We start from the raw sequence: 21,817 nt of genomic DNA on the forward strand, positions 1-21,817 counted from the left end.
CATTTTATCGTTAAGGATGCTAGATCTTGTACTCATTAATAAGTACACAATTACATAACTCCTGACGTAAGTAGCACCTAAGTGTGAGAGTGCAAGAGTAGAGATTCAGCTATTTCTGTGTAAGTAGGTATAGGAACTTATAGAAATTAAGTTTGACAGTGATTTTGTAGAAGAAAAGCTCAAAGTATTCTAGGTCTTTTGAAGGATAAGTATAGCATATCACAGTTCTAGAAAACTTTCCAACTATAAATTATCCTATTGCTAGAAAAATTCAAGTCCACACCAGGTTTAAGAAAATTACTCATTTCTGATTATCACAGGTCAGTTACTGTTATCACACACTTTAGTTTCTAAAGTTAAAAGTTTTAAAATTAATGAGAACTTTATTTAAAGACCTTATGTTGAATTAGAAACATAATTACAAGGAGAGTGTTTTGTATTTAGAAAAGACAAGGGATGTTTAAAGTTTGGTGTGAATGTTGCTTACTTGGATATAAATTGGAAAACATACTTCTGTATTGAACAAAGAACTGATGGATGAATGGGAGTAAAAGTACATCACTTCTGTATTTTAAAAGTTATTTTCTTAAGAGAAAGGCACTTGTCCCAAAGTCAGCCCCTTTGCCTTAAATTAGAGTTGGATGTATTTTATGTCTTACGTGTAATAATACCCAATGACTGTCACTGCATCGCTTTATCTAATCCACAGACAAGTCCATACCTGATATTAAAGGGAGGTAGGCCTGGGTGGCTTGGACTCCTGGCAGAGCTTGCTTTATAGAAGTACAGAGGTTCACAGAAGCAAAGGTTTACACATTACACTGGTCCTACATCTTTACTGCTGGAGGAAGCTTTCACTGCTAAGGTACATCTTGGTAGTAAAAAACTTCTTGCACAGTCTGGTATTTATTCCTGATGCAAGAATTTACTAGAGACAAAAATGTTTTCAACTAGTAAACAAAGAATTCTTACATATTATAATACCTGGAGACAGACTTTTCCCAAATGGTATTTAAGTTACTTGAGGCCATTACAAATATCTTCAAAACAAGTATATCACGGCAGTACTGTTTTTGGTAGTTTCTGCTTAATGCCAAGTTTACTTGAGGAGAAAGAATTTTAAAAAGCAGCTGATGAGAAAATCTCATTCCATCAAAAGAAACTCCTAGAAAATGAAACTTAAAAGTTTTTAAGATAAACCTCTTCACAGATAATGGAGGCCCTCTAATTCACATGACTTTCACAAAAAACTCCAAATACTTGATGCTTTTAACTTACACCAATGGCATCGTGACAATTAAAGTGGCTTTCTCTTTGATAAATTTTGCTGTAGTCATTTCAGTATCCACAGATTCTGGAAGGTTTAGATATAATCTGTACTTTTCAGAGACCTCGATCAATATATCATCCTAAAAAAAAATAAAGAGCGATTTTAAAAGATGAAAATAGAAAAGTATTTCCTGGTTAGAATTTGTTACAGGTTTATTGTTCCCAGTTATTCACTCCTTTTCCATAAGAAGAGGGTCCACTTATGAGCAGTAAAGGTATTGTAAATCCCTGAGATTCTGAGGTGGTGGTTGTTCAGTGCATTAAAAGTGAATTGATAACAGTACCAGAAGATGGATGCTGCCATTATAAATTATGTGGCATTGACTTCACGGCTGACCAGCAAGCAGCAAGAAAACTTGATGGAGACTGGAAAGATGGTGATCTATGTTTTATGGTGATAACGCCCTTAGCACAATAATTTGGAAGACAATCTACCTCATTAACTTGTGTTTTTAGGTACAGAAATGGGAAAATAGAATGTTATTTGCATGCGTTGGTTCTGTTGGCTACATTTAACAAGGTACTACAAAAAGATGAAGTTAGAAAAGTTCTCAATTTGCAAGGGAATATAAAGAATTGAAAGGGAATACTGGGGGCAGGAGGAGACGGGGACGACAGACGATGAGATGGCTGGATGGCATCACTGACCCGATGGACGTGAGTCTGAGTGAACTCCGGGAGTTGGTGATGGACAAGGAGGCCTGGTGTGCTGCAATTCATGGGGTCACAAAGAGTTGGACACGACTGAGCGACTGAACTGAACTGATACAGAGCCCATAAATTTTAAGACTTGAATGAAAAATGGAACCAATTTTTATTTTCAACCAGTAATAAAACTGAGAAATAACCTTTCAGCCTCAACATTCCATGGGCAGCAAACAGGTTGAGTAAGCTCCCCAGCACCAAATGACAGCATAGTCTTCAACGCTCTTTTCAGGCATGGCTAAGGTAGATTATGAAAGAGAAAAAACCTCCCAAAGAATGGAGCTAAAAGTCATGGAAAATAATGGAACTAGGAGGCTAGGTAATCAAGGAAGCTTGTCAAGGGACCTCAGCAAGAACATCCTCTACCTCCAGGAAAGGGACCCTTGTACTATCTGCCTACCAGGATTTTAGAATTGCTGAGTATCAATAACTACTGTGTGCCTTATAGTTTTCCAGTTTCTGAATTGAGACTGTGGATTGTGGTTATTCGGTCTCCATTCTACATTGTTTGATGCATGGGGTTACAGAAATAGATAACTTGTCATTGCAGTTCATGCAAATTTTGTCTAATGCAGATTATGATGGCAAAATCTTGCACTTCAAAGTCTGATACTGGGATTGGAGATATTTTTCTTGGGAAAAGAAGCAAATACTTGTGACCAAGAGGGTGGACTGTGGTAGACTGTAGATTGTTGCTTTTCTTTTATAAGAGGATTTATGCATCCTTATTATGTAACTTCCAGTGACTGCTTGTGAGAAGAATGTTCTTCCCAGCCGTACTGATGTAGGACTTGGCCTTCTGACTTACTTTGATCAATACAATGTGAGCATAAGCAATAGATTCCATATCTGAGAGGAAGTTTTAGGATCTATTGCATGGTTTCACCATTTCTATTTCCCTCTTCCATCAGAATGACTTGTCTAAAGTGAAAATTGTTCTTTCACCTTGTATCTTAAAATGTGCAGCACTCACAGAGCAAAGCAGGATGAGTTGACATGTAACCTGAGCAAATTATTGTAAGCCACTGAGATTGTGGAGTTTTTTTTTACTGCAGCATAACACAGTGATTATTGACTGATAGAAATTTACAGTATTACCTATTCAGCTTACCTCAGAAACACTAAGGTCACAGAGAGATACTGAATTAACACCAGGTAATTCAACTTTTAATTCAATTTTCAGAGGTTTCTCATTCTGATCTGCCACAATTTTTAATTCATAGGCTGGTCTCTTCATCTCCACTTTAATCTCTGTACTAGAAATCTCTTCTATCAGACATGCTGTTTTACTTGAAACTTGGTCTTCTGGCAGTAGAAGTTGAGGAAACTGATCTGAATTGCTCACAGTACTGCTTCGTATCTTTTCAAGGGTTAGTTCTTTATTTGAAAAAAGGAAAATGAAATCACAAAATTAATCAACATGAAATACTATCAGGCATTGAGCTGTAACAGTGGTAGTGTTAGCCAAGACGGCAGACAAAGCTGCAGGTAAATTGGTTTGGGAATCTGAAAAGATTCTTAAACCAGACAATCTGGTTTAAAAGTTTGCAGGATTTATCTTTAAGGACATGCTAATATTTTTTAAAATTTTATTGAAGTATTGTTGATGTACAGGGTTGTGTTTAATATCTGTGGAATAGCAAAAAGACCCAGTTACATGTTTTTCATATTCTTTTCCATGATGGTTTATCATAGGATATTGAATATAGTTTCCTGTGCCATACAATAGGACCTTGTTGTTTATTCATCCTATATATAATAGTTTGCATCTGCTAATCCCAAATTCCCAGCCCATTTCTCTTTCCCTTGCAACCACAAGTCTTTTCTTTATGAGCCTGTTTCTTAGATAGGTTCATTTGTGTCATTTTTTAGATTCCACACATAAGCGATATCATATGGTATTTGTCTTCCTCCTTCTGATTTACTTTGCTTTGTATGATAATCTCTAGGCCCATCTATGTTGTTGTTGTTTAGTCATGAAATTGTATCCGACTCTTTTGAGACCCTATGGACTGTAGCCTGCCAGGCTTCTCTGTCCATGGGATTTCCCAGGCAGGAATACTGGAGTGGGTTGCCATTTTCTTCTCCAGGGGATCTTCCTGACCTGGGGAGCTGACCCACGCCTCTTGAATTGGCAGGCGAGTCCTTTACCACTGAGTCATCAGGGAAGCCTCTGTCTATGTTGCTGCTGCTGCTGCTGCTAAATCGCTTTAGTAGTGTCTGATTCTGTGTGACCCCACAGATGACAGCCCACCAGGTTCCCCCATCCCTGGGATTCTCCAGGCAAGAACATGAGTGGGTTGCCATTTCCTTCTCCAGTGCATGCAAGTGAAAAGTGAAAGTGAAAGTGAAGTCGCTCAGCTGTGTCCAACTCTTAGCGACCCCATGGACTGCAGCCTACCAGGCTCCGCCGTCCATGGGATTTTCCAGGCAAGAGTACTGGAGTGGGGTGCCATTGCCTTCTCCAGCATCTATGTTGGGACATGCTAATATTTCTAATATCTAATATTTATATTTTTCTATCTTAAATTTCTCATCTTTTAAAATTGCGACTTCTAGTTTGCAAAATGTACACCAGAAGCAAAAAGCATTTTAAATCAGATCACTTTCCATTACATTTCATTAACTTACCGTTTCTCATTTTCTCTCTTAAGTCTGCGGGATTGGTTTGGATTCCCATCAGATTTTGTTTCATTCTTTGAATGCTTCCTTTTATTCTAAATTTGGTAATATAGTAACAGTTTGAGAGAGTAAATTGGAATTGTTCCTCAATGCATCTCATGGCCATCCGTATCAGTTGATCTTTTTTCACTTGGTCTTTCTCTGCTGCCTGGAGAACATCAGGATGATAGGCAACATCGATGACTGTGTAAACATCTGTGTGTGTAATTCAGAAGGTGTGAAATGAAGACAATTTGTTTTAGTAATGATATCGTCAGGTAATATTTTAAGTCATATCCTGATAAAGATGGAAAAGTATAAATTCTATTTCTGTATCTTCAAAGATAATCACAATGGTGCTATATATATAAAATTCCAGTTAGAGAATTTCTTGGCATTTTATATGAATTAAAATAGCTCATATTATTAGGAAATTAAATAGTATTCAATTTTCACAAAGTACCTTTATTCAGTTCAGTTCAGTCGCTCAGTTGTGTCCGACTCTTTGCAACCCCATGGGCCCTTATTATTCATTGACTATACCATGACCAAATATGTAATGCCTTTTTACCACGTAAAATCTGGCCCATGCTTATTCCCACATCCCAATTTTTAAAATGTGCTTTCTCTCCCATAATTCTATGTACCTGATGTCTCAGATATATCTTCTGGTCTGCCAATACTTAGAGGTACTGGATGAGTGGCTGATTCTGGAGCTGGGATCCTTTTCCACTGACATAGGTTGATAAAAAGTAATTTTTCTTTTGGTTTCTAGAAAGCAAAAAATTTGCATGTCTCAAAATCCAGTTTTTAAAATTTTTTAAAATATCCTAAAGGTAACTCATCACAGAGTTACCTCCCCAACCAAATAAGTTCTCTTTATTTGAAAAATCTCCAACTATGTTATTCTCTATTAAATAATTACATTACTTTTGATTTTTATTCTAGCAGAAAAATGACTGATTTGGGGATCTCCAAAATGTGTCAAATATGAAATTCCCATTCTTATTCCATCAACACTGTCTTTCACATTACATTCAATTTTCCATTATTCAGAGTGACAGTTTCCCTCAATGTTCTTATGTTGAAGTAGTAATAGCTAAGGATAAGCCATTGTCTGGTTATTCCAGGACCATTTCAATCAGGACTTCCCTTTCTCTGGGCACCAACTCTACATACCAGGATCCTGGTTTGTAGACAGAGCTGTGGTTCTGGGGCAGCACAGAGCTCTTTCCCCTCTTTGAGCTGCTGTTGAATGAACTTCTGATAGCTCTCAGGGTTACTTTCAGCCAGATCATCTAAGAGGTTCCAGAACTGAGTAACCTGGGTAAGCAGACCCTTTGAGGATGACTCCATGATTGAGATGAATAGGCCTCTTAAGCCTGTGGAAAGACATGACTTAAGGAAGAAAAAAATTTCCCCTCAAATCTATTCTTTGGGGGGAGGAGGAACAGTTCAGGGGCTGTTTTGTTGAAGTTGACAGCTATTCTTAACACCAGTGCCTAAAAGATTATGGATCAGCACTGTCTTATCTTTTCCTTATACTCTATTTAGTACCCTTTTTTACATTCTCAAGATGCTCTCTCAGATAGTAAGTCCTTAACCTCTGCATAGACCATCACAAGCCTTGCTGCTGCTGCTAAGTCGCTTCAGTCGTGTCCGACTCTGTGCGACCCCATAGACGGCAGCCCACTAGGCTTCTCTGTCCATGGGATTCTCCAGGCAAGAACACTGGAGTGGGTTGCCATTTCCTTCTCCAATGCATGAAAGTGAAAGTGAAGTCGCTCAGTCGTGTCCGACTCTTCGCGACCCCATGGACTGCAGCCTACTAGGCTCCTCCGTCCATGGGATTTTCCAGGCAAGAGTACTGGAGTGGGTCGCCAGTGCCTTCTCCGCTTGAGAGGTCAGTTAAAGTTTGGATTTCTTGGGATTTTCTTGTTTCAACACCCGGGTATATGCTAACTGGGGCCTGAATTTGCTAGAAGTGTGCTGTGGGTTGAGGGTCACATGAGACTTTCTCAATCCTCAGCATAGTTTAGGAGTTAAAAGCATGGACTCTGCAGCCAGAATGCCGAGATTCCATTCTTAGCTCTATCATTTACTAGCTGTGTGATCTTGAGAAATTAATTTACACATGTGCCTCAGTTTATTCTCCTCGAAATGGAGGCGATAATACCTATCTCATAGGGTTATCGTGAGGATTAAGTAAGCTAATACGGAGAGGCTGGAACACCTGCCAAGAATAATATTCTCTATACCACTTGATATAACCTCTCTCTAAGCCCTCTCCGTCAATGGAGACGTATCTCACAGCATCCACAGAATGAGGAGGATTCTCCAAATACTACATTAAGATTAGACTAAATGGGAAATTTAATTTTTCCAGAGGTCGGCGAACCTACCTCTTCCTTTGGTTTCTTGACAAAACGCGAGGCCTGTTACCACGGTAACCACATTGGGACAACCTCTAATTGAGTCCGGAAAGCTCCAGACAGAAAGGTCTTATCTTTCTACATCCAGTTCCCGAGTCTTCTCCTTTTGGTTCTGGGCTTGCTTTTCGGCTTAGCCTGACCCACTTCTTTTCCAGGACGGAAAGAGGTCCTTTTGCCTCCCGTTCTACCTCTGAGGACTTCTAGAGTGTCCTGGAAACCCTTCTGTGGGAATCCTCGGGACTTCTGTTGGTGGGAAGAATTTCCCGTGAGCACCACTTCCGGCCTGGAAGGGAAGTCAGCTCCCTCTTCTCTCAGAGAGCTTCCTCCCCCCCAACCCCGCCACGCGAGGCTGCGGCGCACGGTATGGGTGTGTTTGTGTGTGTTTTTGTGGGGAGGGCGTTTGGAAGGAAGGTTACCAGGAGCCCCGTGGCCGCTGGGGAGCAAGGGTCCCGGTGACGAAGATAGGGGTAGTTTCTCTTCCACTTGGAAGCTCCCCTCCCCACCCCCACTTCAGCCACTCTAGATACATCTTAGGGCCCAGTCGAGGGTCGTACCCGTCCAAAGCGTCCTTATCCCTTTTTGGGGAGTGAAACCCAACCCCTGGGATAGTCCCAGACGAACGTGAGCGGGGAATGCCCCAGCCAACCCGGCCGCCCGAATTCCGCTCCGGAGCAGCCCCCGGCCTCAGTCCGGAGAGAAATCTGCCTGTCGGCCTGGGCTGAGGGAACGGCGGCCGTGACCTGGGCCACGGGTGAGGGCGGAATAACCGGTGGGAAGGCTGCGTTTTCACGAAGGACTCGGGTGAAGCTGCAGAGCTGCCTTTGAGCCCTGACTCCTTGGCTTCCTGGGTCGGAGGAGATCTTGTAATGGAATGGTTCTTCGTCTCACACTAACAAGATGCCTGATTTCCTCAGGATCGAGGGGTGAGTGAGCGGTGGGGTGGTTGCCCAAAGCCCCTGATAGCTACACACGTGAATATCTCTGTCATTTATTTTTTGGAGGCTTCTGGACAAAATAGAACATAAAATTCCGTTGAATGAAGCAGTGTAGGGCATCTTTGCAGTTGATGTTTTTAGGGGTCAGTTTTTTTTACTGTTCACATTTGTGGCCCTGACTTTGTTAAATCTAGGTGTTTAACTGCAAACTAATTGAGATTTGGGAATTGATTTCTAATCTGAATTTTGTTTGCCCTGGACTGTGTGCCCTGGGACAAGGTATGGCTTTAAGGGAATGTCATCTACAGAAAAGGAATGAAGGTGAAGTGAAGTGAAGTCACTCAGTCGTGTCCGACTCTTCGCGATCCCATGGACTGTAGCCTACAAGGCTCCTCTGTCCATGGAATTTTCCAGGCAAGAGTACTGGAGTGGGTTGCCATTTCCTTCTCCAGGGGATCTTCCTGACGCAGGGATCGAACCCCGGTCTCCCTCATTGCAGGCAGACAGACGCTTTACCATCTGAGCCACCAGGGAAAATAAAACAGTTATTTTAAGGATTAAATAAAATGGTGCTCTTGAAAGCACTTAATTTGGTGCAGTTTCAGAGAACTCCAGTGTACATTATCTCCTTTCATCCTCACATTAGTGTGGACAGGTGTTTTCCCCTTTTAATGGTGAAGGAAAAACTATTCCTCAGGACCACTGACTTCTAGTTCAGTAATCTTTTCTTTATCTCATGCTTCATAGTGATAAAATATATTAAATTATTAAATGTTACTTATTGATTCATTTCAGGTTGAAGAATGTCCCGAGTTCCTTTGGGGAAAGTCCTCCTGAGAAATGTCATCCGGCACACAGATGCTCACAATAAGGTTAGAGATACACCTTAGTTATTCTTCATGGTTAAGGAGGGCAAACAGTGTGCTTGGAGGGATTTTTGTACAGCTGGAAGAGACAAAGATAAATAAAATAAATAGAATATAATTTGGTAAGTATTGTAATGTAGACATACACAAAGTGCTTTCATCCACTGAGGAAGGAATAATGAAATCTGCCTTGGGAAATTGGGAAAGGCTTCACACAATGGGTGGTATTTGAACTGCTGATATTTGAACTAGTTCTTGATGAACAGGTTCAAGTTTATCAGATGTCAAAGATCATTCAGCACAGAGGAAACATCATGTAGTAGTATATGGTAAGGAGCATGAAGCAGTTAGGGTAAGAAATTGTATGTATCTATAACATAGAGAATTTGGGAGGTAATGGCAGAAGGTGAGGCTTGAGTGGTGAATTAGAGTTGGATTGTGATGCTTGGAGATCAGACTTTTCCCTGTAGGCAATAAAGAAACCATTAAATATTTTAAAGCAAGGTTTGAGATGTTCAGTTCAGTTCAGTCACTCAGTCGTGTTTTACTCTTTGCGACCCCATGAACCGCAGCATGCCAGGCCTCCCTGTCCATCAGCAGCTCCCGGAGTCCACCCAAACCCATGTCCATTGAGTCGATGATGCCATCCAACCATCTCATCGTCTGTCGTCCTTTTCTCCTCCTGCCCTCAATCTTTCCCAGCATCAGGGTCTTTTCCAATGAGTCAGCTCTTCACATCAGATGGCCAAAGTATTGGAGTTTCAGCTTCAGCATCAGTCCTTCCAATGAGCACCCAGGACTGATCTCCTTTAGGATGGACTGGTTGAATCTCCTTGCAGTCCAAGGGACTCTCCAAGAGTCTTCTCCAACACCACAGCTCAAAAGCATCAATTCTTCGATGCTCAGCTTTCTTTATAGTTCAACTCTCACATCCATTCATGACCACTGGAAAAACCATAGCCTTGACTAGATGGACCTTTGCTGGCAAAGTAGTGTCTCTGCTTCTTAATATGCTATTTAGGTTGGTCATAACTTGCCTTCCAAGGAGTAAGCATCTTTTAATTTTATTACTGCATTCACCATCTGCAGTGATTTTGGAGCCCAGAAAAATAAAGTCAGTCACTGTTTCTACTGTTTCACTGTATTTATATTTTAGAAAGATGATTTGTTAGCTGGGGAGGGGATAGATCAGATGGGTTGAAATAGTAGAGAGGCCAGTTAGGAGATAGTTGTAGTATTTCAGGTGAGAGATGATGAGGGATTCACATGAAAACAGTGATAGTAGGGATGAAGATGAAGAATTTAGGGACTGGAGTTCAAGGAATTTGATGATTGATTGGATGATAGTGATAATTCTAGAATCAAGTATAACCACCTTGTGTGACTGGGTGAATGATGATGATGATGCAATTAATTGAGATAGGGAATAAAATAAGAGACAGATATGATGGGAAAGGTAATTAATTTGGTTTTGAACATGTTGATGGTAAGGTGCTTATAGGATATCCAGACAGTTGGCAACTTAGACTTGGAGGAAAGGAGAAAAATTGAGACTGGATATAAAGGTTTGAGGGTTACTGATGCACGAAGTGATAGAGGTCATGAGAGCAGATGAGGTCAAAACTTTAGTTGTCTTTGGTGAACTCTGTGCAACTTCTGTTTCAGTTCAGTTCAGTTTCTCAGTGGTGTCCAACTCTGCGACCTCATGGATGGCATCACGCCAGGTTTCCCTGTCTATCACCAACTCCTGGAGCTTGCTGAAACTCATGTCCATTGAGTCAGTGATGCCATCCAGTCGTCTCCTCCTCTGTCATCCCCTTCTCTTCCTACCTTCAGTTTTTCCCAGCACCAGGGTCTTTCCAGTGAATCAGCTCTTTGATCAGGTGGCCAAAGTTTTGGAGCTTCAGCATCAGTGTTTCCAATGAATGTTCAGGACTGATTTCCTTTAGGATTGACTGCTTTGATCTCCTTGTAGTCCAAAGGACTCACAAGAGTCTTCTCCAGCACTGCAGTTCAAAAACATCAATTCTTTGGTGCTCAGGTTTCTTTATGGTCCAACTCTCACATCCATACATGACTACTGGAAAAACCATAGCTTTGACTAGATGGACCTTTGTTGGTAAAGTAATGTCTCTACTTTTTAATATGCTGTCTAGGTTTGTCATAACTTTTCTTCCAAGGAGCAAGCATCTTTGAATTTCATGGCTGCAGTCACCATCTGCAGTGATTTTGGAGCCCCCAAAAATAAAGTCAGCCACTGTTTCCAGTGTTTCCCTATCTATTTGCCATGAAGTAATGGGACCAGATACCGTAATCTTCGTCTTTTGAATGTTAAGTTTTAAGCCAGCTTTTTCACTCTCCTCTTTGACTTTCATCAAGAGGCTCTTTAGTTCCTGTCTGCTTTCTTCCATAAGGGTGGTGTCATCTGCATATCTGAGGTTATTGATATTTCTCCCTGAAGTCTTGATTCCTGCTTGTGCTTCATCCAGCTTGGCATTTCATATGATGTACTCCCCCCCCCAAAAATAATAAGCAGGGTGATAATACATAGCCTTGAAGTACTCCTTTCCCAATTTGGAACCAGTATGTTGTTCCATGTCTGGTTCTAACTGTTGGTTCTTGACCTGCATACAGATTTCTCAGGAGGCAGGTAAGGTGGTCTGGTATTCCCAACTCTTGAATTTTCCACAGTTTATTATGATCCACACAGTCAGAAGCTTTAGAGTAGTAATGAAGCAGAAATAGATGTTCTTCTGGAATTCTCTTGCTTTTTCTGTGATCTAAAAGATGTTGGCAATTTGATCTCTGGTTCTTCTGCCTTTTCTAAATCCAGTTTGAACATCTGGAAGTTTTGGTTCACACACTGTTGAAGTCTAACTTGGAGAATTTTGAGCATTACTTTTGCTAGCCTGTGAGATGAGTGCAATTGTGCAGTAGTTTGAGCATTCTTTGGCATTTCCTTTCTTAGGGATTGGAATGAAAACTGACCTTTTCCAGTCCTGTGGCCACTGCTGAGTTTTCCAAATTTGCTGGCATATTGAGTGCAGAACTTAACAACATCATCTTTTAGGACTTGAAATAGCTCAGCTGGAATTCCGTCACCTCCACTAGCTTTGTTCATAGTGATGCATCCTAAGTCCTACTTGACTTCACATTCCAGGATGTCTGGCTCTAGGTGAGTGATCATACCATCGTGGTTATCTGGGTCATTAAGATCTTTTTTGTACAGTTCTTCTGTGTATTCTTGCCACCTCTTCTTAATATCTTCTGCTTCTGTTGGATCCATACTGTTTCTGTCCTTTATTGCATTCATCTTTGCATGAAATGTTCCCTTGGTATCTCTAATTTTCTTGAAGAGATCTCTAGTCTTTCCCATTCTGTTGTTTTCCTCTATTTCTTTGCATTGATCACTGAGGAAGGCTTCCTTAACTCTCCTTGATATTCGTTGGAAGTCTGCATTCAGATGGATATATCTCTCCTTTTCTCCTTTGCCTTTTGTTTCTCTTCTTTTCTCAGCTATTTGTAAGGCCTCCTCAGACAACCATTTTACCTTTTTGCATTTCTTTTTCTTGGGGTTGGTTTTGATCATTGCCTCCTATACAAGTGTTAGGAATCTCCATCCATGGTTCTTCAGGCATTCTGTCTATTAGATGCAATCCCTTGAATCTATTTGTCACTTCCACTGTATAATCATAAGGGATTTGATTTAGATCATACCTGAATGGCCTAGTGGTTTTCCCTACTTTCTTTAAATCTGAATTTTGCAATAAGGAGTTCATGATCTGATCCACAGTCAGCTTCTGGTCTTGTTTTTTCTGACTGTATAGAGCTTCTCCATCTTTGGCTGCAAAGAATAGAATCAGTCTGATTTTGGTATTGACCATTTGGGGATGTCCATGTGTAGAGTCATCTTTTGTGTTGTTGGAAGAGGGTGTTTGCTATGACCAGTGTGTTCTCTTGAACAATATGAAAAAATGCAACTCCTAATTAGATTGCAGATGTTATTATTGTCCTATCCCCTGATATTTTGATTGTGAGTGAGCGTGTAGCTGTTACATAAGCAGCTTCTGCAATTGCTTTAAACCTCTCCTAGTTGGATGGTAAGCTTATATTTGAAAGCAGTGATTAAAAGTAAATTGAGTGCAAATTTAACAGAATATTATAGGAGGGCTTAGAAATAGCTGATTGTTCTTTGTGCAGCTGTACTCTGCTTTTCAGGAAATTGTCTAACAGTTCTCATGCTATTTGTTTTGTTTTGCTTTGTTTTTAACAAAAATTACTGTGTTGTAAAAGAGACATAGCCTAGAAAGTTGGAAGACCAGTCTTTATTGGCTTTTTGACTTTGGTAAAAATCTATGAGCTTTTGTTTCTTCTCAGTAAAATGTAGTAATAGTACCTTTTTTTTGCTTTCCTTGTAAGATTGCTTAAAATTCAATAGAGATGATACAATTAAAATCACAAAGCATTTTAGAAACATAAAGGATTATCGTTTTCTAACTGCAGCATACTTGGTTAATAAGGTGAAGAGTGTATCTACGCAGGGGTTAAAAAGCTCTTTTGTTGCTGCAGAATTCTACATAATTGAGATTTACTGAGTTGGATTGTTTAAGCACTCTAGAGAAACCAGAATTTGTTTCCCAGGTTCCTGATCAAAACACAGTTTGTAATCCAATAACTAATGCAGACTTTATTTGCAATTACTTTTCTGTGATGTAAAGTGTTATTTTTATTAACTTATTTTTTAAAAATAAGTTTATTTATTGGCTGAACTAGGTATTCATTGCTTTGCACAGGGACTACTCGTTGTATGGACTTCTCATTTTGGTGGCCTCTCTCGTTGGAGAGCACAGGGTCTGGGTGCACAGCACATGAGCTCAGTAGTTGGGGCTTTCAGGCTCCAGAGCGCGGGCTCAGTAGTTGTGGCAGAAGGACTCAGTTGCTTCGCAGCATGTGAAATCTTCCCAGACAAGGGATCGACCCTGTGTCCTCTTCATTGGCATGTGGATTCTTATCGACAGTGCCACCGGGGAAGTTCTAGTAACTTATTTGTCTTTCTTTCTTTTTTTTTTTTAAATCCAGATACAAGAGGAATCAGATATGTGGAAAATAAGAGAACTGGAGAAACAGATGGATGATGCTTACCGGGGGACCAAAAGGAGAATGTTACCCAGCAGTTCAAGGTGAAGTTGCAACTCTGAGAACCAAAATACTCTCATCTCATTCAGAATCATCAACTTTTGTTTAAAAATATGATGGTGTGCTAAAGATAGATGAATTCAGTTCTGTGAGTCTTTTAAGACTTTCCTTTTTTCATAAATCTTGACTCAAGCATACAGGTAATGGCTATGATGCATATAGCCCCACTCTTTGTACTTATTTGGAATGGAGAACTTAAAAATTCTGCCTTGAACAATTGTAAACGTTAAGGATTCTATGGATTCTGACCTTACCTGATGGCTTTTGACTTAAGATTTTCTATGAGCATGTTATGGTCACTTAGCTGATCATTCACACCTTTCCCTTTTTAGTCTTTCATCCTCTCTCTGCGTTTTCTTTATCTACTCACTGTCTTAGTCACACAACCTTTCACATTACCTTCTTAATAATTTGAGTGTGAGTATGAAAGATGATGTAGGCTTAGTTGTCTTACCTGTGGACGTATAGGAATGTCAGAGTGTTGGAACATCTCCTGGGCCTCATATGCCTATTGGTGTAGAGCTGTTGTATGAAAAATGACTATAAAGTTATCAATGCTGATTTCTAAAGCCATCCAGGAACATGGTTAATAATAGTGAGATATTTAAGGAGTGTGCCTGCTGAGTGTGTGGACTTTGGAGTGATTGTGTATAAATAGTTTTCCACAAGAAAGTATTCAGGGTATCCATGGTAAACATGGCAGGGTCTCAACATACAAATAAATACCTTTTCAGTCTGTTTTCTCTCTGAGGATGGTTCTTTGAGAATTTGGAAGTACTTAGTGCAGATGATGATTTGTGTTGGTTATTCAATTCCAAGTAACATTCCAGAACAAAATACTGTTCTTTTGGAGTGGATTATTAATGCCTGTCGTGATGAATAAGTCTTTAAAACATAATTTCTTTAGGGGCAGTTTTTTGATTGGCTCATTTCCCATTATAGTCCTGCAGCTGTAACAGTGCCTCATAGGCATGTAGGAGGCCCTTAAACATTTTTGATAACCTCTTAGCTGGCTTAGTGACTTGTTAGTGGGATTTTGTAGGCACAGGCTAGATTAGTAGTTCTTAACTGTTTTTCTAGTTCAATATATTCATGGGTTACACCTTGCTACCACTGTTACTGTGATCTAATTACAGTAGGAGCTGGTGTTAGGGAAGGGAGTGTATCTCAAAATCACTGGGGCAGTTTGAGATGTCCCCAGCTGTGATTATCGGTCTGCTTCCTTCAGAATCAGTGAGTGAGGTATAACATGCCCCAGTCCAAAAGTTATTTTGTCTGTCCTTTGCAGTAGGAGGGGTAGTGATGATCATATTTTCATTGAATAACTGTACAAATTAAGGAAGGACATAATGTTAAAAAGATATATATTTTTTTAAGTATCAGGTTATAAAAAAAGTATTAGATTGTTTTGGTCTCCTTTTAGCTTGTTCAGTGAGTTTTGTGCATGATATTCCATAAAGTAACCTTACAGATTGCTTCTGTATCTAAAAGTTCTTCTCTTTTCTCTTATAGCCGGATGCGCAGTGATGGTTTTGATGAAGAAAGTCAAAGAGACTACTGGAGGCCAAAGAATGAAATTTGTGGAGCACTGGATGATGGTTTTCTTAAGGCTAAATCCTGGAACAAGAAGTTATATGATTATGAAGCTAACATGCCAGACAGGTTTGTGACTAAATTCTTATGACCATTAGTGATATTTGGCTTGAGAATGTGTACTTTTTAAAAATTATCCCTGCAAAAGCTTATTACAGAAATGTTCATAACATACTCATAATAGCCAAAAAAGTGGAAACCCAAATGTCTGTCAGTTAATGGATAGATAAACAAAATGCGGTATATGGAATGGTAATGGAATGCTATTTGGCAGTAAAAGGAATAAAGTACGTTACATGCTAGAACATGGATGAACCTTGAAAACGTTATGCCAGGTGAGAAAAGTCAGACACAAAAGGCCACTTATTATATGATTCTATAGAGATAGAAAGTAGATTAGTGGTTGCCATGGGCTGTAGGAGATGGAGGAGTGGAATAACTGCTGATGTTTTTTTGGGGGATTGTTTTTTTTTGGGGTGATGAAAATATAAAATCATAGTGGTAATGGTTGCACAACTCTGAATATGCTAAAAGCCACTGAATCATACTCTTTAAATGGGTGAATTTTATGGTATATGGATTATACCTCAATTAACTTATTCAAAAAAGTTGTCCCAAGGTAGACAGCATTATGTTATAAAGTGCTTTTAGAGAAGTATTTCACAACTGAAGAGCAGCATATTAAGAGTTCCTCAGTGTTTCAAGGAAGAGAATGGCAAGTTTTCTTACAAATGGATAAAGGAATCCTTTGTTTCTGAAATTAGAGTGTATAGTATGGAAAATGTAACCAAGTTACTGATCTATAAATGTGGTGTTGGATCTTCCATATCTTTTTTTGTTCTGTGTGTGTCTGTGTATGTATACACTCCTAAGTCTAATTTGTCTTAGTTTTAAGAAATGTATGCATTGATTTAGTAATATGTGTAATAAAACGTTATCTTACAGATGGGGCCACAGTGGATATAAAGAGTTATACCCTGAAGAATTTGAAACAGACAGGTAAGGCAAGTAGGCTTACTGGAAAAAACTTAGAAACTAAGATTAGTACGATGTCTGAATTATAAATGAAGTTCCTAATTTTTTACCAAGTATATGACATTTGCCATTAAAAATGTAACCAGAGAAATAGGCAGTTTAGTTGGGAGACGACTGGTATTTTGCCTTTCCCTGACATTTGGCATATCTGTAGCATGTTGGTTTTATATACAGTGTTCCATACAGTAACTCAGTATGGCAGATAAGGATTTTTATCTTCATTTTAAAAATGAAGAAACAAAACTCAGTGATAAAAGTCTGATGGTAAGCTTGTATCAAAGTTTTTATTTAAAATTCAGAGGTTAACCCCAACTTCCCATTTCAAAAGCAGAATATAAAAATTATATAAATACACTTTATATTTTCTACAGTAAAGCAGTTTTTCTTTTTTATTAGTAGTGATCAGCAAGATATTACCAATGGGAAAAAAACATCTCCCCAGGTAAAATCATCTACCCATGAATCTCACAAACACAAGAAGTCAAAGAAGTCCCACAAAAAAAAGCAGAAAAAGAAGTCACACAAAAAACAGAAGAAGAGCAAAAAGGAAGCCACAGATATAACAGCAGATTCCTCAAGCGAGTTCTCGGAAGAAACTGGGGCTTCTAGTACCAGGAAAAGGAAGCAACCACACAAACGCAAGAAAAAATCCAGGAAAAAGTCTCTCAAGAAATCTCCTTTATTAGAGGCAGAGAGTGACACTTCCCCATCAGATGATTCTGCATCCAGCAGTTCTGAGGAAAGTGAGGAGAGAGACACTAAGAAAACCAAAAGGAAAAAGAGAGAGAAAAAAGCCCACATCCCTGTAGTTAACAATGAAATACAGGAGAGGACAAACAAACGCACAAATTGGAAAGTGGCTACAGATGAAAGGTCTGCCGAGAGTTCAGAGGATGACTAAATGAGAAAGCAGCATTCGTGTTTTCTGCATGACTCTGGATATTTACAGTTCTTACACCTTGGGGTTTGCCAGTGACGCTACTGCTCGGCACAGGGCCTGAGGTTAGAGCTGTCCTGTGCCATCTATATATGTTCTGACAGACGTCTTGTCTAGTTCGGCCTGTTAAACTTGATCCTCTTACTGTTAATAGGGAATCCGTTATTTTGTTATGAAGGTTTCTTGAAGAGATTATTTTTTGTGATTAATCACATTTAGGGTAGAGTGCATATGCAGCAAATTAAAGGACCCAGAAAGTTGAATCCAGTAAAGACCTGGGTATACCAGTCACAGTGTTGAATTTGGGGAAAGCAAGGGCTGGGGTCAAGAGATGGATTGAGCTAGTGCTATATAGAATGGTTATGAGGAGGAAATATCGTGTTGCTCTTGTTTATTATATAATAGGTGCCACAGTTTGTCTTTAGCTTTGGTGCTTTGATCTTTTCTGTATTTTGGCCCCACAGATGTGGTCCAGTTTACTTAATAAGGAAATGAGCATAAGAACAAACATTTTCAATTCATGGTAACATCCTTAGACAGCTGTTACTGGTAGAAACTAGGGGTTTTTGTCATATTTCCCTGCTGGACAGGGTCTGTGGCTATACTCAGTATACCCCTAAACATGGGTGATTGGATAGTAAAAGGTTTTCCAGTTCCACTGTTTATTGCCTAAATGCACTTGTATTCAAAATTATTTCTTGGGTAAGTTGTCTTGGGTAAGTCCTTAACCAAATGAAGAATTAGACATCAGTCGTGCTATCTCATTGTGCACTGAAAAGGATTCAGGGCAGCAACAGCCATTTAAATGTTGTCTTCCTTGTTCATTTCTTAGTTAATGAACTTGTAGATTTCCCTTGAAACTAGGTTGAATCGATTCCAAAATGAATAGGCTTCTCAGGGACATATCCATTTCTTCCTAGTCTGCCTTTGGATTAAAGCACCAAGCAAAGATCTTGTTATTTCCCTGTGCTATAATACGGTGATCCTACTATGTTAACTCTTAAGAAACTAAACTCGCTGGAAGAAGGCTGGCAGAACACAAGTGAGTTTTATTTACTATGGCAGAACAAGTGACATTGTTTTTTCCTGGCTGTCACTTCATGGGCTGAGTAAAAATCTTGAAAGCTCAGACTTTTTGTCTTGGTTCTGCCATTAGTTGGTTACGAGGTTTGGAACAGGTAAGTCAACCTCCCTGGAACTTTCCCCATGTGTAATACAGAAATACTTCATGGTAGCCTGACAGTGTATGACACCAGCAATAGCCTATGACAACATTCCATGAGGTGGTAATATTTTGTAGCTCTGAACTATTAAATTGTTCTCTTTACAGAACAGATTTCTAATGCTTAGTCATAAAATAAACAGTTGGCCAGAGGTTCCCTAGCCCTTGACTCTAAGCAGGTGCTACCTTTTGGGATATTTATTTGAAATATTAGTACTTTGGTACTGTTGCAGATGTTCCATGGTGCATATTTTTAACATTGAGATTAAGGGCCCAAGTAGGGAAGAACAGTCTATAATTACTACCTCTTAACCTAAAGCAATTGTTTTCTTCTTGGTGTAAGTGAAATCTTTGTGGGAAGGAGTTTTCAGCTCCTGGGTTTGTTTTTTAGCATTGTTTCTGTGCTCTAAAAGTTTTGATTCTAAGCACAGACTCAGGAAGATGGGCCAGTGGAACCAGGCTTCTCCAGGAAGTTGATTCTGTTTAGGTCTTGACTTTCTCTTCGTCTCATACTAGCAGGCCTCTTTCCCAGTGCACACACATCTTGCCTGTTTTGCTTTTTGCCATGTTTACCTTTTCTTGGTCATGTATAAGCAATAAAGTTGTTTCCTGTTTTCACCTTTCTCAACCCCAAATTCTCTCTGATGCCTTAGGCTAAGGCTTTTGATGGTTCTTCCCACCCCCTTAAATATGGCTTAGGATGGCTCTTCAAAACCTAAGATCTCTCATTTGCACTACTAATGGCCTTGGAACATACTTATTTGTAATGTTCCTACCAATCAGAGATCTATATATTAAATCCTAAAATGGGATTTAAAAAAGAGAGTTGGAGAATTCACATTTATTGAATAAACTGTTGTGATACAAGATGGAATTTCTGAATTCCCAATAAATAAATTTCACTTTTTGAACATCTGATCTGTTCCTTTTTAGCACCAACGGGCTTGGTAGCTGCCTGAAGCCAACCCGACAGACTGGCCGCCTTCCCCCGCAGGCCCTTCAGGCTGCTTAATCAGTCCTTGGCTGCTGCTGTTACTCTTCCAGGGGTGGCTTACTGCCCTCCTCTCTGTACGATCTGCGCAAACCGACTGGTGATAGCAAGAGTAGTGTCAATGAAGCGGTCCACACAGCTAGAGAGACAATTTTCAGTACGAGAGTCTAAGCGATTCCCTGGCTTCTCCACACATTTATCCCAACATAGCTCCATGAAGTGATGCACCTAAGAGGAAAGAAAAACAGTAACCACTTGGGGTCTGCTGACAGGCCTTATCTATGAATTTCCTTCCCACTTTTCTCATTTTCTGTCACCTGACTAAACCATTCTTTGACTCTCTGCTCACTTCCTAATTTGTCACCAATACAGTCCAACTCCTCATTCCTACCCTGCAACAATACTTTCATCCTCTCCTTGTCTATTTTTCTCCTTAGTAACTGAAAAATAGGTACTTTCGACCAAGTCACCCCAGTGCTGGCCTAATGCATCAGTTTCTTTGTCAGCCACTCAGGGCACTCCCTTATTTAACACCCAACCAATGTGTTTCAATGAGGTAGGTCCATACATAGCATACTTAATTTGGCCCTCAACACTCCTCCCTAAAGGTTTTTCCAGTTTATTATCACCTCCTTGAGAGCACGATTATTTTCTGCGTCACTTCCTTAATCAGATTGTAAAACTGCAGGCAGGATTGATACCTTCTTTATTTCCAAACTGACACCAGTGTAAGCTGGGAAAGCTATGGTACCAATTAATTCCCCCAAACCACTGCACTCCTCTCATTCTAAGCCTATTCCTTAGCAGTTCTTAAGTCGTTAACCTTTTGGGGGGTCAGGAATATATGTGAGAATCCAATGAAGGTTACGGACCCAATCTACAGAAAAATGCACACAGAAGCACAGAAAATGTGTGCGCTTTCAAAATGTTCAGGACCCAAAGATTTCCAACCAGGGTTCTTGCCACTTATCTTCCGCGAGCCCTCCCATTCCCACCACCTCCACTGCCCGCAAAAGCGGGGAATAACCATTTACCAAGGGCTTAGCTATTTCGGGAGGCTGGGGTACTAAGTAGTTAAGTCAATTCTTTTTGCGGTCCTAAAGGATGACTGTGACCTCCATTTAAGAGGCAGGGTAAGTAATACGTCCAAAATCATGCAGCTAGTAAAGGTCAAAGCCGGGGCTGGAACTATGCTCCGAAGCTCTTGTTCTACCTAAGTCTACACTGACTACTTCAGCCCACTTTTATCCAATGATGCTCTACTACGCTATCGTTTTCAAATACATTGCATATGATCCTCGACATCCTGTGAGGCAGCAGGCGACTGTGAAACCAAGACCTACGGTGGATGGGTATTTTGTTTAGGGGCACGTGGCCTGTAAGGGACAGAGCAGTATGAGAAGCTGGGTCCTCCCAATGCCAGCCTAGAGAGCTCGCCACCAAACTAGGCTTCCGTGCACTTGCGTCACCCGAACCTTTTTGCTTCGCTTTACACTTTCTCTTTCCCCTACGCTAGGCTCACAGGGCACCTGAGCACTGCAGGTAACCAGCGGCAGAAGTGACTCGTTTCTTTAGTGAGCAGAACCACGCGCAGCAAGCACGGAGCGGCTGGCGGCCGCCCCACGCCGCCAGCGTTCAGAGCTCCGCGAGTGCCTGGGACTTGTACTTCACCCTCCTTTCTCTTCACACTAGTCCATATCCCCGCACCTGTGCAGTGAACTGCGCTTTCTGCTGTTCGGCCGCCACCAGGCGTTGCAACTCGGCTTCATCCGCCTCACCCAGCTCCGCCATCTTCCGTGTCCAGTTACCGACCTTCCGAAGAGTTATCTGCGCATGTGCGGCGGGCCCGCGCCAACCCCAACTTCCGGTTCACGCGGCCTTTTCCGTTTCCATGTTTTCTTCCTTGTCGCGGGCG

The 21,817-nt window shown here is 40.4% G+C and overlaps 3 protein-coding genes across 7 annotated transcripts; 1 reads left to right on the forward strand and 2 right to left on the reverse strand.

The window, feature by feature from the left end:
• Window positions 1-905: 905 nt before the first annotated feature.
• PIH1D2 (PIH1 domain containing 2) lies at window positions 906-7,367 on the reverse strand. The gene is made up of 6 exons (XM_061440286.1): window positions 7,098-7,367; window positions 5,875-6,077; window positions 5,343-5,466; window positions 4,666-4,911; window positions 3,146-3,411; window positions 906-1,409 (listed from the first exon to the last, which is right to left on the reverse strand). The coding sequence occupies exons 2-6, from the start codon at window positions 6,049-6,051 to the stop codon at window positions 1,275-1,277; spliced, it is 948 nt and encodes a 315-aa protein (XP_061296270.1). The 5' UTR covers window positions 6,052-6,077; window positions 7,098-7,367; the 3' UTR covers window positions 906-1,274.
• Window positions 7,368-7,396: 29 nt separating this feature from the next.
• Window positions 7,397-19,822, forward strand: NKAPD1 (NKAP domain containing 1). 5 transcript variants are annotated; one of them, XM_061440287.1, is made up of 6 exons: window positions 7,397-7,488; window positions 8,858-8,934; window positions 14,008-14,108; window positions 15,637-15,786; window positions 16,663-16,716; window positions 17,149-19,822. In XM_061440287.1, exons 2-6 carry the CDS (start codon window positions 8,866-8,868, stop codon window positions 17,651-17,653), a joined length of 879 nt encoding a protein of 292 aa, XP_061296271.1. In that variant the 5' UTR covers window positions 7,397-7,488; window positions 8,858-8,865; the 3' UTR covers window positions 17,654-19,822. The 5 variants fall into 5 exon arrangements, with proteins under 5 accessions (XP_061296271.1, XP_061296273.1, XP_061296272.1 ...); XM_061440289.1 differs by having other exon boundaries at window positions 17,152-19,822; XM_061440288.1 differs by having other exon boundaries at window positions 7,459-8,050.
• Window positions 19,738-21,805, reverse strand: TIMM8B (translocase of inner mitochondrial membrane 8 homolog B). The gene is made up of 2 exons (XM_061440296.1): window positions 21,610-21,805; window positions 19,738-20,130 (listed from the first exon to the last, which is right to left on the reverse strand). The coding sequence occupies exons 1-2, from the start codon at window positions 21,691-21,693 to the stop codon at window positions 19,963-19,965; spliced, it is 252 nt and encodes an 83-aa protein (XP_061296280.1). The 5' UTR covers window positions 21,694-21,805; the 3' UTR covers window positions 19,738-19,962.
• Window positions 21,806-21,817: the final 12 nt, after the last annotated feature.

Source organism: Bos javanicus, chromosome 15, assembly GCF_032452875.1.
Source record: "Bos javanicus breed banteng chromosome 15, ARS-OSU_banteng_1.0, whole genome shotgun sequence".
In the NCBI taxonomy this organism is placed as follows: domain Eukaryota; kingdom Metazoa; phylum Chordata; class Mammalia; order Artiodactyla; family Bovidae; genus Bos; species Bos javanicus.

What these genes read in the sequence shown, in the direction of transcription:
- PIH1D2 (XM_061440286.1), bottom strand. Translation starts at nt 6,051, where the DNA reads ATGGAGTCATCCTCAAAGGGTCTGCTTACCCAGGTTACTCAGTTCTGG. An exon ending in GTCTACAAACCAGGATCCTG is followed by an intron (nt 5,467 to 5,874) that starts GTATGTAGAGTT and finishes TTTGCTTTCTAG; the next exon opens with AAACCAAAAGAAAAATTACT. An exon ending in GTGACCTTAGTGTTTCTGAG is followed by an intron (nt 1,410 to 3,145) that starts GTAAGCTGAATA and finishes ATTTTTTTTTAG; the next exon opens with GATGATATATTGATCGAGGT.
- NKAPD1 (XM_061440287.1), top strand. Translation starts at nt 8,866, where the DNA reads ATGTCCCGAGTTCCTTTGGGGAAAGTCCTCCTGAGAAATGTCATCCGG. An exon ending in ACACAGATGCTCACAATAAG is followed by an intron (nt 8,935 to 14,007) that starts GTTAGAGATACA and finishes TTTTAAATCCAG; the next exon opens with ATACAAGAGGAATCAGATAT. An exon ending in ATGTTACCCAGCAGTTCAAG is followed by an intron (nt 14,109 to 15,636) that starts GTGAAGTTGCAA and finishes TTTCTCTTATAG; the next exon opens with CCGGATGCGCAGTGATGGTT.
- TIMM8B (XM_061440296.1), bottom strand. Translation starts at nt 21,693, where the DNA reads ATGGCGGAGCTGGGTGAGGCGGATGAAGCCGAGTTGCAACGCCTGGTG. An exon ending in AAGCGCAGTTCACTGCACAG is followed by an intron (nt 20,131 to 21,609) that starts GTGCGGGGATAT and finishes CTTTCCTCTTAG; the next exon opens with GTGCATCACTTCATGGAGCT.